The 14489-nt window shown below is 38.4% G+C and overlaps 1 protein-coding gene across 4 annotated transcripts in view; it reads left to right on the top strand.

The window, feature by feature from the left end:
• Positions 1–5129, top strand: part of ARHGEF3 (Rho guanine nucleotide exchange factor 3) — a 295758-nt gene extending 290629 nt beyond the window's left edge. For all 4 annotated transcript variants that reach the window (XM_019724204.3, XM_019724206.3, XM_019724207.3 and 1 more), the window contains 2 exons: positions 511–697; positions 2930–5129. In XM_019724204.3, coding sequence (XP_019579763.2) covers positions 511–697; positions 2930–3282 — 540 coding nt within the window. In that variant the 3' untranslated portion in view covers positions 3283–5129. The remainder of the gene's footprint in view (positions 1–510; positions 698–2929) is intronic.
• The last annotated feature ends 9360 nt before the right edge of the window (positions 5130–14489 follow it).

Below are 14489 nucleotides of genomic sequence, written 5' to 3'. Positions count from 1 at the left end.
CTCTGTGGGTGAAGGGACAAGTGTTTTGGGGGGTTTGGGGGAAGCAAAGATGAATGTTAGGCTTTGATAGACCAGTTTTATCTTTTATAGACTATTGTTCATTTTGATCTCTTAAAAGTATGTCGGGTAACATAAACCAAAGCCAGGGAGGTACTAACTTTTTTTCCCTCATTACCCCCTTCATTCTAGTCCTCTTTCTCATTTTTCCTTATGGTAGCTGGAGTCTGTGTATGTCTGCACAGGTTGTGAATTGCAATATGAATAACGCCCCTGGAGTTGGCAGTCATGGCTGCAGGTGTCTGTAGACAGAAAGGCCTTCTCCAGGGGGCGCTAGGAAGGCGCTGCTCTAGGAAAGGCAATGGATGCATCTGAAAATTGCCTCTAACTTGGCCAACTTCTGTTCTCCTGGAGGTAGATTTGAGCCTAGAAGTTTATAATCAAGTGTGAATTCGGTACCTGCACACGAATCAACTACTCACTAAAGAAATCCTATGGATTCTTCTCTTCTAGAAACTGCATGTTTTCCTGTTCCAAGAAGTGCTTGTGATCACTCGAGCTGTCACCCACAATGAGCAGCTCTGCTACCAGTTATACCGACAGCCGATCCCTGTGAAGGACCTCCTCCTGGAAGACCTGCAAGATGGAGAAGTGAGGCTGGGTGGCTCTCTGCGAGGGGCATTCAGCAACAATGAGAGAAGTACGGATGACTACTTGTTTTAAACCCTTGGATGTTTTTGGCAATGGTGGTTCAAAGGGAGTGGCTGGCTGGTGAATAGAAGAGCTATGGCCTTGGAGTCAAAATGCATTCCAGTCCTATCTCATCACTTACTGATTGTGTATCTTTGTTTCATCTCTGTGAACCTCAGGTTTTCATCTGCAAAGTGGGGATGTACATATGCCTACTTCATAAGGTTTTATAAGGCTTAAGTAAGATACTGCAAGTGAACTTATCTGCACATAACTGGTGCTCCTGAGGCTCCCTTTCTCTGTCTCTTTCTGTTAGATGAAAGCATGCTTAGGGTGGCTGGATGGCTCAGTTGGTTAGAGCACGAGCTGTGAAAAACAGGGTTGCCAGTTCAATTCCCACATGGGCCAGTGAGCTGTGCCCTCCACAAGTAGATTGAAGACAATGAGCTGCCGCTGAGCTTCCAGAGGGGCGGCCGGATGGCTCAGTTGGTTAGAGCGTGAGCTCTTAACAAGGTTGCCAGTTCAATTTCTGCATGGGACAGTGGGCTTTGCCCCCTGCAACTAAAGGTTGAAAATGGCAACTGGACTTGGATCTGAGCTGCACCCTCCACAACTAGATTGAAGGACAACGCATTGGAGCTGATGAGCCTGTTCCCCAATATTCCCCAATAAATCTAAAAAAAAAAAAAAAAAAAAAGCATGGCATGGTTAATACCAAATAGTCCCTATGTACACACCATTTACATAATAGTGGCTTTTTTAGTTGTGCTGTCAGACTTGTCTCTAAAGAGATGTAAGAATGGTCAAGTGGGTTGAGGGTTCGTCTGTAATTACTCAAATGGACTGCTCTAAGTCGAGACTGAATAAACAAAGGAATTAACCAAGAGAAGCTAAGATAGCAATGTCTATTGAGTATCTCCTGGGTGTCAAGCCCTGTTCTAGGCACTAGTACACACCAGTGAACCAAACAGTTGAATTCCTTCCCCCTGTGGAGCTTGCATTGTGATGGAGGAGGTGGATGAGAAACAAATAAATATTTTGGGTGCTGTTAAGAAAACTAAAACCAAGTAAGGGAATAGACGGGCATAGCAGTAGGAGATCTGTTTTAGATGAAATGGCCAGGGAAGTCTTCTTTGAGAAAGTGACATTTGAGCCCTTGAGTTAACATTGGTATCATATTGTCAAAGTAAATATGTACTACCTCGTACTTGCTCGTCAGTCTCTCCACTCTAGCGATGGTGGTAACAGTAACATATTTCTTGAATACTGACTTGTGCCAGGCATTGTATAAGGACCTACATGTCACATTTATCCTTCATAATAACCTTATAATTATCACGTTTTCCCCTCATAATAACCTTATGAGGTAGGTTCTCTTTGTTTCCCCCAATTTATAAATATGGAAACTGAGACATAGAGGAATTAAGGTGCTTGCCCAAGAGCAAAGATTGGAGCCTGAATTTATCTGAAGTGGTAGCTCCCAGTCTGTTGGCTGCAGGGATCATGCAAGGGAACTGACCGAACCAAGCATGGCATGTGGCATGTGGGGCCCATTAAATGCCAATTGATGTTGTTGTTGTTGTTATTAAACTAAACAAAATGCCTTCCATATTGTGCACTACGATTTTTTAAATGCATGTAACTCCTGTTGAAGTAATTAAAATATCGTTTCATTTTTAAATGAAACCAAATTTATAACAGCTCTGTCGTTGCATATCTTCTCAATCATTGGATACTAAATGAAAAGGTACTATCGTGTGGAGGGTCGTGGGCATGTTTGATGTTACAAAGAGCTTCTTAAACTGGAAAAAAACCTCTAACTTGAGGAAATTGTTGAAGTTACAGATTATCAGGCACATCTTAGACCCGTTGAATCCAAATCTCTAAGGGAAGGGCCCAGGCATCTATATTTTTGACAAGCTCCTCAGGACATTTTGATATGCAGCCAGGTTTGGTAACCAGTACTCTGAGGTCCCCTGAAACATGAGACTTAATTGTTCTGGGCTGAGATCCATTTGCTGGCTTCTGAAGGCACCTGAGAGCTAGACCTGTGTCAATTCTGGTCGATTGATGGTGGCTGCAGGTTACCGCTGAGCCGTGTCCTAGGTCAGTGGGACACACTTTATAATCGATTAGTGATGTCTGCCATGGCTACTAGGGGTTAGTGTCACTCCATGGGTTATCTTTAGCCTGGGGAAATATCTGTCCATTGACCATTTTTTCATGTGTTTTTCATTTCTAGTTAAAAACTTCTTCAGAGTAAGTTTCAAAAATGGATCCCAAAGTCAGACCCACTCACTACAAGCCAATGACACCTTCAATAAACAGCAGTGGCTCAACTGTATTCGTCAAGCCAAAGAAACAGTCCTGTGTGCTGTTGGGCAGGCTGGGGTTCTTGACTCTGACGGACCGTTCCTGAATCCTGCCACCGGGAGCAGGGAGCTGCAGGGAGAAACAAAACTCGAGCAGATGGACCAGTCGGACAGTGATTCAGACTGTAGTATGGACACAAGCGAGGTCAGCCTGGACTGTGAGCACATGGAACAGACAGACTCTTCCTGTGGGAGCAGCAGGCATGTGGAAAGCAGCGTCTGACAGAGCATGTACTTCCTGGAAGGAGCCCTGTGTCTTACCCTGTACAGTGTTTGCATTCCACACATGGAACCGTTTGGAAAAGCACTTTTTAATACTTTTGTGACCATGTTGACCCAATCTCTTGTATCTGTACCTTTGTCCCTAGTACTGTAACTGCCAATCTGTCTGTGTAAGCTGGAATCGGTGGCAACTGTTACCCTGTGTTGTATTTCACAAGTGTCTGGATGGATGGAGAGGTACTTGAACAAGTTTTTTTCAAATGTCCTGCTGGATTTTATAAAATAGAAAAAAAAAAAATCTCTGAACTACTGTTTCATGTAGAATGCTTAAAGAGTCCTTCCATGTTTCTAGCTCTTTGACATGGAAGCTGAAGACACAGAATTTAAAGAGCCTTGCAAACAAGGCATGAGGAAGTCATTCGTGTATCGTGATGACATTTGAAAGAAAACTGGGAAACATAAATCCTTGCAATGAACTTAGTTCGATGTTATCTAATCAGAAAGCACGTAAACATCCCTGGAGATTCTTGAGGCCTAATTTTGCAAAGGAAGAAGCACTCTCTTGACCTAGCAATGTCATCCAGCATAAATTTGATGCAATAATCTACTACGACATAAAATAAGAGTCTTACCTTAAAAGGACCAGCACAAAAGCAGCTGTCAGCTCTGAATCTTGAACTGAAATGTGCATTGCACCAGGGGGGCTCTGTCATAGTTGTTGGCTTTGCCTCAGAGAGCCATTTCTTGCCTAAAACATGAGAATAGAATTCAAAGGATCTGGAAAACCCTGACAGGATAACAAGAAAGCCCATCTGCATTTTGTTTCATCTGCTGATGTCAACTCATATTTTAGAGCATGAATAGAGAGATGAGGAAAAGAGACTGAAACCGAGTCAGTGACTGTTTACAGAAACATGCGAGAAAAATTTGGAAGAAGTACTTCCTTGTGACCTGATGTGAGAAACATTAAAAGAGAAAAGCAGGGTCCAATGCCCTTCTGGAAAAAGCCAGAGCTTTGGGTTGTCCTGCTCTACTTTTGGGTCCTGAGTTTGCTGTCTCCAGCTCTGTGCTGCGTTCAGAATCATAATTACATTCTTCAGAGGCCAACTTAATTAACTCTATGACTAATTAGGATCAGTTAGCCAAACTAGTAACCTCTTTATCCAGCCCTGATTTACAGTGCAGGGTGGGTAACAGATCTTTAAAAAAGTTAACTGAATACACAGAAAAGCTCCCTGTGAGTGTAAATATTAAGGATGACCTGTGCAAAATTATACCCTCACCAGCACTAGTAGTAATGATTCTAAATTATTGCCAAAACAAGTTTTTTTAATCCTCTGTGTCTTTCAAGTTTACAGAAAGGAAAGCAGTAAATACTATGCTGTCATTTTATTATGTACATCTATCACGTGCATTCAGAGAAGCTGTGTGACAAGATTTATCAATATAAACACAAGGTATATTACTTATTTTTCAAAAACAAAAAAATACTGTGGTCAATTTTACCCTGTAAACATATTTCTGTATTTATAGATTTTAAACATGGTGATTTTTTTTTTCTATTTCAAGTTTATTTAAAACTGCTTGTTTCTCAAGTTCTTATTGATTTAGCGAGTGAATGAACCTGCTGCAGAGAGAAGCAGAGAAAAGTTGTTCGATGATGGGGAAAAGAATGAATCATTCTTTGCAGGAGCCATTGGCCACTTTAGCCAGTGTGTTGAGAAAAAAGGTCTGTCAAGTGCTGGCCTATCGGAAGAAAGTCAATGAATGTTTTGATGAAATGAATGTTTTTGTATAATGGCCTTAAACTTTTCTGAAAGCATTTCAAATAAATGACATTAAAATGTTGTCCTCTTTGTGTCCAGTATATGCCCTACAAATGTCGAATTTCAACTATCTTCCTGGGAGGTTCTTTGCAAAATTTTTGCTTGTGCTCAAATACAAACTTTAAAATAGGACATTTATTCATTTTTTACTAACTATATAATGAATCTATACTATGTGTCAAGTGATGTCATAATTGTTATAGAAAAGTGTTAGGTCTCACTGCTAGTATAGGTGACTGTTGATGAACTTGACACTAAATAATACAAGGCAAATTTCACTTTGAAATTCTTACGGGATTCTCAGTCCACATTTTCTTTAAATAAAATAGTAAGTTTTATTCCCCCAAAGAGCAGTTTTAAGATGAAAAGGCTAAATAGTTTTAAGCTATTGGTAGCCAATTCTCAGTAGCATGTTAGCCCAATAAGGCTGGTAGTTTTATCTTTATATCAAGCTCTCATCATTTTCTTTAACATACTGTTAATTCCAAGCTCAGTCAAGATATTCACATAAATAAATGTAAGTCCAATTTTTTCCCCAAATGAGAACTTAACACTTCTTGTTCTTAACATCTTTCTCCTCCTTCCTTTTCATCCTCTGTCCTTCTTCACTGCCACTTTGGACATGCCTTCCACTTCACTCCCGTGGTTGTACTGACTTTGGTACTAGACAGTGTATCTGTACTAGGATATTAGAAAACATTTGTACTGACATTTGTGGGTTAGTACAAATGACTGAGGGCTCAATGATTTTCTTCAGCCTACTTTCAAGATGTTATTTGACACACAACTAAATGTAAGCCTCCCAGTCTAAATGAAAAGTCATAAGCAAGGAAAAGAGCCATAACTAGCAATTTTGTGCAAAATTAGAGTGTGGTTCCAGCTTCTGGGTTGTGGTCACCACCACCGACTGCTTTTGTTTCTATTCCTAGCACAGTTTGCAGCAGCTAAGACTGCAGAACTCTTCATAACTACCATCCTGTTTCAACAGTCTCTCTGTGCTTACAGGAAACTGCAACCCACTGTCTTGGTGAACAAGCCGTTCAACTTTATTTATATTTTGTCCGTGTCCAACTTCTAATTCTCAAGAGCCCGAGGACTCTTCGGAAGATTTGATAATGTCTGGCCACACAATTTCACTTGGGGATTTTCCCGCTCTTGGCTCCCCTCAGCATTGTAGAAGAAGGCCACTGAACACCCTCTCTCATTGATACCGTTTTTTCACTTAATTCATTCTATCTTATATATTGACAGAATTGTAGAATTACAGTATTAGAAGGAAATTTCAATAGGGTGACTCAAACCCAAACCCACTAGGAGGAATCTGAAGATGATGAAGATCTAAAACCTTGCCCGTATGAACATACAACTAGAAAAGACAACTGTATTCAATGCACCTAGAGGGTACTTACGTAAACAAGTTTGCACAACAGTCATGGATCCTTGTGTCACATCTCCTTCCTCCAGGCTTGGTTGGCACATCAGTCAGCTACATAGATCTACTCAGACAAGCAGTTCATTAACTGACCTGGAGGACATACAATATCATATTAGTTTCAGGAGTACAACATAGTGATTCAACGTTTATATTATATGGGAACTATAATTAAAACAAAACAAAACAAAACAAAAAGCAAGACAAGAAATTGATCACAACTACCAAAGCAGAATTTTTTTCTTGCATAGAAACAAAAATAAGTTTGGAAACAGCTTCAAAAAAAAATTGACCTGGTGGAATAGAAAGGAATTAGAAATATGCTCTTTACCTTTGAGAGCTGATCATCTAGTTCAGGGAACTGGCCATGCATTCTAAATAACTTGTCCACTTATACCTATTCACTCACAAACACACCTAAATGTTAATGAACGGTGTTATCTCATCTGTGAAGGTTTGAAAAATGTCATCCTAGGTTTTCTAGTCAGTGTATCTATTCATCCCATGTCTATGAAATGGGGATACTGTAAACCCTCAGACTGTTAAAAAAGTGATATAGTGTATGTGAAGTCACTTTGAAAACATTAAGAGCTAACAGTTTTCATTGTTATTTAATAATCACTTTTAAATTTGCAGATGTGTTATGAAACTTCTCAAAAGTATGGCTTGGCCTGAGTCTTTTTCATTATTGTGTTGCATACTTGGGGCGGGGTGGGGGTGGGGGCAGCAGTGGGTGGACACCTTCTCAGTTCAAAGAATCTGGAATATTTTGTTGTATTTTTTTCTTTGGTATTTTCCTTCCCACAATTTTCTGTTTTCTCTTTCAGGAACTCTAGAAAGAGAGATGTTGAACTCCTGGATTTGGATTGTTACCTCTGGGATTGATTTTCAAATATTATCTCTTTATTTTATTTTTTATTTCCATGTATTTTATTCTGTCTTGGGGAGATTTCCTCATCTTCTAACCCTTCTATTAATTTGTGAAGAGGATTGGCTTTCGATTTTTATTACTAAAAGTTTTTTTTCTTTTTCTATCATTGTTTCTATTCTTAAAGCATCACTGTTCCTTTTTTAAAACAAAGATTTTTATTAAAAAATATAGCTAACGTACAACATTATATCACTTTCAGGTATACACCATAGTTGTTCAACATTTATATATGTGAAGAGGTGATCACCGTAAGTCCAGCAACCATCTGACTCCATACTATGCTATCACAATATTATTGACTATATTCCCCACGCTGTACATGACTTATTTGTTTTATACCTGGAAATTTGACCCTTATTTCCCCTTTACCCCCTTTTTAAATTTTTCAATTACAGTTAACATTCAATATTATTTTATATTAATTTCAGGTGTACAGCATAGTGGTTAGACATTTGTATAATTTAAGAAGTGTTCCCCTGACTAGTCTAGTACACACCTGGCACTACACATAGTTATTACTCTATTATTGACTATATTCTCTATGCTTTATTTTACATCCCCATTACTATGTTCTAGCTACCAATTTGTATTTCTTAATCCCTTCACCTTTTTCACTCTGTCCCCCAACTCCCCTCCCATCTATTACCCCAATAAATCTAGTACCTATCTGCCATCATACATAGTTATTACAATATTATTGACTATATTCTTTATGCTACACCCTATATCCCCATGACTACGGTGTAACAACCAATTTGTACTTCTTAATCCCTTCCCATTTTTCACCCACCCGCTCACCTCCCCCCCAATCTGGCAACCATCAAAACGTTCTCTTTATCTGTGAGTGTGTTTCCGTTTTGTTTGTTTGTTTTGTTCTTTAGATTCTACATATAAATGAAATCACATTCCATCTGTCTTTCTCTGTCTGACATACTTCACTCAGCACAATACCCTTTAGATGATAAGAACCCATTCCCTTCCATGGCCGAGCAATATTCCATTGTATATATGTACCACCCACTCTTTATCCATCCATCGGTCGATGGACATCCAGGCTGCCTCCACATCTTGACCATTATAAATAATGCTGCAATGGACATATTGATGCACACGTCTCCTTGAAGTAGCATTTTGGGTTTCTTCGAAATAACCAGAAGTGGGATTAGTGGGTCTTTTCTTTGTCTCTTGTTATATCCTTTGTTTTAAAGACTATTTTGTCTGTGATAAGTATTGCTGCCCAGCTTTTTTTTCCATTTCTATTTTCATGAAATAACTTTTCCCATCCCTTTATTTTTAGTCTGTGTGAGTCTTTCAATCTAAAGTGAGTCTCTTATAGGCAGCGTATGTAAGGGTCTTGTTTTCTTTTCCATTCAGCCACCCTGTTTTTCATTGGAGCATTTAATCCATTTACATTTAAAGTAATTGTTGATAAATATATAGTTATTCCCATTTTATTAATTAATATTTTTGATTTTTTTTTTTTCCCGTGTTAAGTCCCTCCAACATTCCTTTTAATACTGGTTTGGTGGTGATGAATTCCTTTAGCTTTTTCTTGTCTGGGAAGCTCTTTGTATGTCCTTCTATTCTAAATGATAGCTTTGCAGGGTAGAGTAATCTTGATTGTAGGTCCTTGCTTTTTATCACTTTGCGTATTTCCTGTTAATCCCTTCTGGCCTGCAAAGTTTCTGCTGAGAAATCAATTGACAGGTTTATGGGAGCTCCCTTGCATGTAACTAACTGCTTTTCTCTCACTGTTTTTAAGATTCTTTGTATTTAACCTCCGGCATTTTACTATGATGTGTCTTGGTGTGGGCCTCTTTGGGTTCATCTTGTTTGGGACTCTGTGTTTTCTGGGCTTGTATGTCTATTTCCTTCCTTAGGTTAGAGGAGTTTTCTGTCATATTTTCTTCAAATGGGTTTTCAATTCCTCGCTCTCTATCTCTTCTCCTTCTTGTAACTCAATGATGCAAATGTTGGTATGCTTGATGTCCCAGAAGCCCCTTAAATGATCCTCATTTTTTTGGATTTTTTTTTTCTGTTCTGATTGGGTATTTTCTGCTACTTTATCTTCCAAATCGCTGATTTGATCCTCTGCTTCATCTAATCTACTATTGATTCCCTCTAATGTATTCTTTATTTCAGTTATTGTATTCTCTGTTGCTGACTGGTTCTTTTTTATGTTTTTTATCTCTATTTTTATATTTCCTATCTCTTTGTTGAAGTTCTCACTGAGATCATTGAGCGTCCTTATAACCAGTGTTTTGAACTCTGCATCTGGTAGACTGCTTTTCTACATTTTGTTTAGTTTCTTTTTAGTTTTCTTTTTCTGGAGCTTTGCTTTGATCTTTCATTTGGGACATGTTTCTTTGTCTCCCCATTTTGCCTGCCTCCCTGTGTTTGTTTCTATGTATTAGAACTGCTATGTCTCTCAGTCTTAGTAAAGTGGCCTTATATACTAGGTGTCCTGGGGTGCCCAGTGGCGCAATCTCACTTGTCACCTGAGCTGGGTGTTCCAGGTGTGTCCCTTGCGTGTGTTGTGTGTGCCCTGCTGTTGTAATTGAGCCTTGACTGCTGTTTGTATGTCAATAGAAGGGATTGACCCTTAGGCTCATTGGTTGTGAGCACTGGCCATGACTACGGTGAAGGAGCTTATGCAGGGGCTGACCCTACAAAGAAGGATTAATATTAGCAGAGCTCTGGTGCCTCCCCAGGCTGTGCTTTGGGTGTGTCATCTGTGGATGTAGCCTGGTGGTGCTCTGGAGTTGGTCTAAAGCTGGCCAGTGGGCGTGTTGACCCTGGGGCCTTCTGGAAGGGACTCTGCTACAGGCCAAGTTCAGCCTCCACCTGTGCCTGGTGCAGGGCTACCTAGCATGAGCCACAAAGCAATCTGCAGCTGTCTTCCACCCACGCTGGGTTTTGAGGTGCCTGGGAGAGGCTAAACTGCAACCTGAGGGTAGCTGCTGCTCGTGCTGGGCTTGGGACTGCTTACCAAGAGGTATGGGGCATACTGAACAAGATGCTGCTTGTTTGAGCTTTGTGAACCCTTGAGAGATTTTAGGAAAGTCCATAGCATGAGCCAAGACAGGATATTTGTACAGAAAAGTTACTGGAAGTGGCTTGTGTGGGCCCACAAGTTGGGTGGGGTAGCATCTCAGGGAATCATTAAGACAGAGTTACGGTGTTAGCCAGGTTGATGTAGACTCAGATAGGGCTGCCACCTGTGTCTGCACACTGGGAGGGGGAGGGCTCAAAAAAGGAACAACGGCTTCTTCCAGCACTTCTGTCTGAAAAATAGCTGCCTCTCCAGCCCTTGACCCTAAAGCCAGACAATTCAGTTCCTCCCTGAATGTCCCTGGTGCATTTCAGATGGTTGCCCCAGTGCTAGAGCTCAGAGTGAGTGAGTCCTTCAGCAAGTGAGTCCTTCCGTGAGTAAGTTTACTCATCAGTCTTTTAAGAAGAACATCTGGGACTCCAGCTGCCCTCTGTCTCACTCAGCCACAATCTCTCCCCTGGTTTTCACAGCCAGAAGTTTTGGGCACTTCTCTTCCCAGAACTGGAAACCTAGGCTAGGTAGCCTAGCGTGGGGCTGGGACCCATTGCTTCTCAGGGGGTCCTCTGCAGCTGAAATATCCCTCCCTATTTTTAACCAACACACATAGGTATGGGGACTAGCTCATTTTGCATCTCCACCCCTCCTTCCAGTCTCAGCATGGTTTCTTCTGTATATTTTTAGTTACAGAACTTCTGTTCATCTAGACTTCAGGCAATTCTCTACTTTTAACCAACACACATAGGTATGGGGACTAACCCATTTTGCGTCTCCACCCCTCTTACCATTCTCAACATGGTTTCTTCTGTATATTTTTAGTTATAGGACTTCTGTTCAGCTAAATTTCAGGCAATTCTCAATGATGGTTGTTCTGTAGTTTAATTGTAATTCTGATGTTGTCATGAGAGGATGCAAGTACACCATTTATCTACTCAACCATCTTGACCAGAAATCACCTTGAGGACATTATATTAAGTGAACTAAGCCAGTCACAAAGACAAATACTGCATGGTTCCACTTATATGAGGTATTTAAAGTAGTCAAATTCATAGAAACAGAACGTAGAATGGTGGTTACTAGGAGCTGGGAGGCGGAAGAAATGGAGAATTGTTTACTTTTCTAATTCCAAACCAACTTTGGATTTCTTGGATATACACTACTTTATCTTAGAGTATCTTTTTTGATCTTTTAAAATCTATTGAGACTTGTTTTATACCCCAGCATATGGTCTATCTTGGTGAATGTTTCATGTGCATTTGAAATGAATTTGAAATGAATGTGTATTCTGGTATTGTTGGGTAGAATGTCAATTAGGTGGAGTTGGTTTGTAGTTCTTGTTTAAGTCTATATCACTATTGATTTACTGTCTACCTTTTATAGCAACTAAAGAGAAGTATTAAAAATTTCCAACTATAATTTTTGATTTGTCTATTTCTACTTTCAATTATGTCAATTTTTGTATATGTATTTTGAAGTTTTGATATTAGGTACAAACACATTTAGGATTGTTATATCTTCTTGGTGAATTTACCCCTTTATCATTATGAAATGTCCTCCTTTTATCTATGGTAGTATTCGTCATTTGAAAGTCTCTTTCTAATATTAATATAAAGACTCCAGCTTTGTTTTGATTAGTGCAAGCATGGTATATCTTTTGTCATTTTATATCTTTTAATGATCTTTTTCTATATTTAAATAGGTTTCTTGCAGATGGCATTTATATGGGTCTTGCTTTAAAAAAAAAAAAATCTATCCTGACAATCTCTGTCTTTTAATTGGAGGTTTCATACCCTTTACATTTAATGTAACTAACAATATAACTCATTATAAGTCTACCATCTTGCTATTTGTTTTCTGCATGTCCCATTTGTTCTTGGTTCATTTATGAACTTCTTTTAGATTTAGTATTTTGTAATATTTCATTCTATCTCCCATATTATTTTATTAGTTATTGTCTTTTTCTTAGTGGTTGTTATCTCAGTCTTATCTTCAGTGTTATCACAGTCTAACCTTCAAATAATGTTATACTGTTTCATGTATAATGAAAGAACCTCATACCAGTATACTTCCATTTCCTCTTTCCCATTCTTTGTGCTACTGTTAGTATACATTTACTTCCTTATGTAATAAACCCCACAATGCACTGTTATTATTTTTTCTTAACAAAGGCATTTATCTTTTAAGAAAATAAAGCAATTAGAAAAATATTGTTATAATTATGCACATATTTATTATTGTGCTTTTGCTTCCTTTGAATAGAACAAAGTTTCCTTTTGGTATTATTTTATTTTAGCCTGAAGAACTTCCTTTATTGGAAGTCTACGGGTGACAAATTCTCTCTGCTTTTGTTTTAAAAAGCCTTTAATTTTGCCTTAATTTTTAAAGGATATTTTCATTGAATATAGAATTCTAGTCTTATGATTCGTTTAAATTTCAACACTTTCAAGATGTAATTGTATTATCTTCTGGTTTGTATAGTTTCTGGCAAGAGGCTTATGGTAATTCTTATCTTGTTCTGTATGGGATGTGGTTTTGGTTTGTTTTGGGTGAGTGTTGCTGCACTTGAGATTGTCTCTTAATCATTAGTTTCCAAAAATTTGATTTTGGTATGACTTGGTATGGTTTGTATGTGTGAGTATGTTTACCTTACTTGGGGTTCACTGAGTTTCTTGAATTGCTGAATTTATAATTTTCACAATATTTGGAAAACTATCAGCCATTATTTCTTCATATAGTTTTTTGTGTTCCCCTCCTTTGAGGACTCCAATCACACATATGTTAGACCACTCTCTATTTTTCCACAGGGCACTGAGGCTCTGTTAATCTTTTTTCAATCTTTTAAAAATTTGTGCTTCGTTTTTTTATAGATTATATTGCTAGGTTTTCAAATTCACTACTTTATTTTTTAACAGTCTCTGATCTTATTAATGCCATCCAGAAAAACTTTCATTTCTGATACTACCATGTTTCCCCAAAAATAAGACCTAGCCAGACCATCAGCTCTAATGCGTCTTTTGGAGCAAAAATTAATATAAGACCTGGTATTATATTATATTATATTATATTATATTATATTATATTATATTATATTATATTACATACGACCCAATCTTATATTATATTTAAATAAGACTGGGTCTTATATTAAGTTTGGCTCCAAAAGACGCATTAGAGCTGATGGTCTAGCTAGGTTTTATTTTTGGGGAAACAGTATATTTTTCATCTCCGGACGTTTTATTTAGTCCTTTTTTGTATCTTCCATTTTTTTCCTCATTATGTTTATATTTTCACTTAAATATGTTTACATTGTTACAATAGTTATTTTAATATTCTTATCTGTTAGTCCCATCATTCCTATAATTTCTATGTCTGTTTTTATTGATTTTTTTTTATCTTGGTTATGTGTCAACATTTTCCTGATTTGGGGCATGTCCAGTAATATTTATTTTTTAGGATACTGGATATTATAAATATCTGAATATTGTTTACTTTAAAGAATGTTAGGCCTTGTTCTGGCAGGCAGGCAATTTAATTACATATCAATTTGACCCTTTCAAGGCCTATTTTAATTTTTGCTACAGCAGATGTAAGTTAGCCTTTACTCTAGGGATTATTTAGTCTTACTATTAAGTTATGACCCCTCTCAATGTCTGTTGAGTGGCTTAGTTGATTACTTAATACTTTCCATTGGCTACCAAGGACTTTGGCTAATTGAAGTTTCCACATTTCTTCAACCAGTGTGATCTCTGAGCCATTATTGTAAACTACCCAGTCTTTCTTTCCCCTGCCTCAGGAAAGTTCATCTACACATGCATGATAGGGGACCTCCTATTCAGATTCCTGGGTCTCTTTTTCTGCACAGCTCCCTATTCTCCAGAATTCTGCGTGACAACTTTCAATAACCTTGGCCTCCCCAGAGTCTCAATTCTGACAGGTTGCTGGGCTCTGCTTACATTCCCCTATCCATAGC

Source organism: Rhinolophus sinicus, chromosome 5 (assembly GCF_057876585.1).
Source record: "Rhinolophus sinicus isolate RSI-liver-muscle chromosome 5, RSI-T2T, whole genome shotgun sequence".
In the NCBI taxonomy this organism is placed as follows: Eukaryota; Metazoa; Chordata; class Mammalia; order Chiroptera; family Rhinolophidae; genus Rhinolophus; species Rhinolophus sinicus.
The sequence above is the reverse complement of the archived record's forward strand: the minus strand, read 5'-3'. Positions and strand labels throughout refer to the sequence as shown.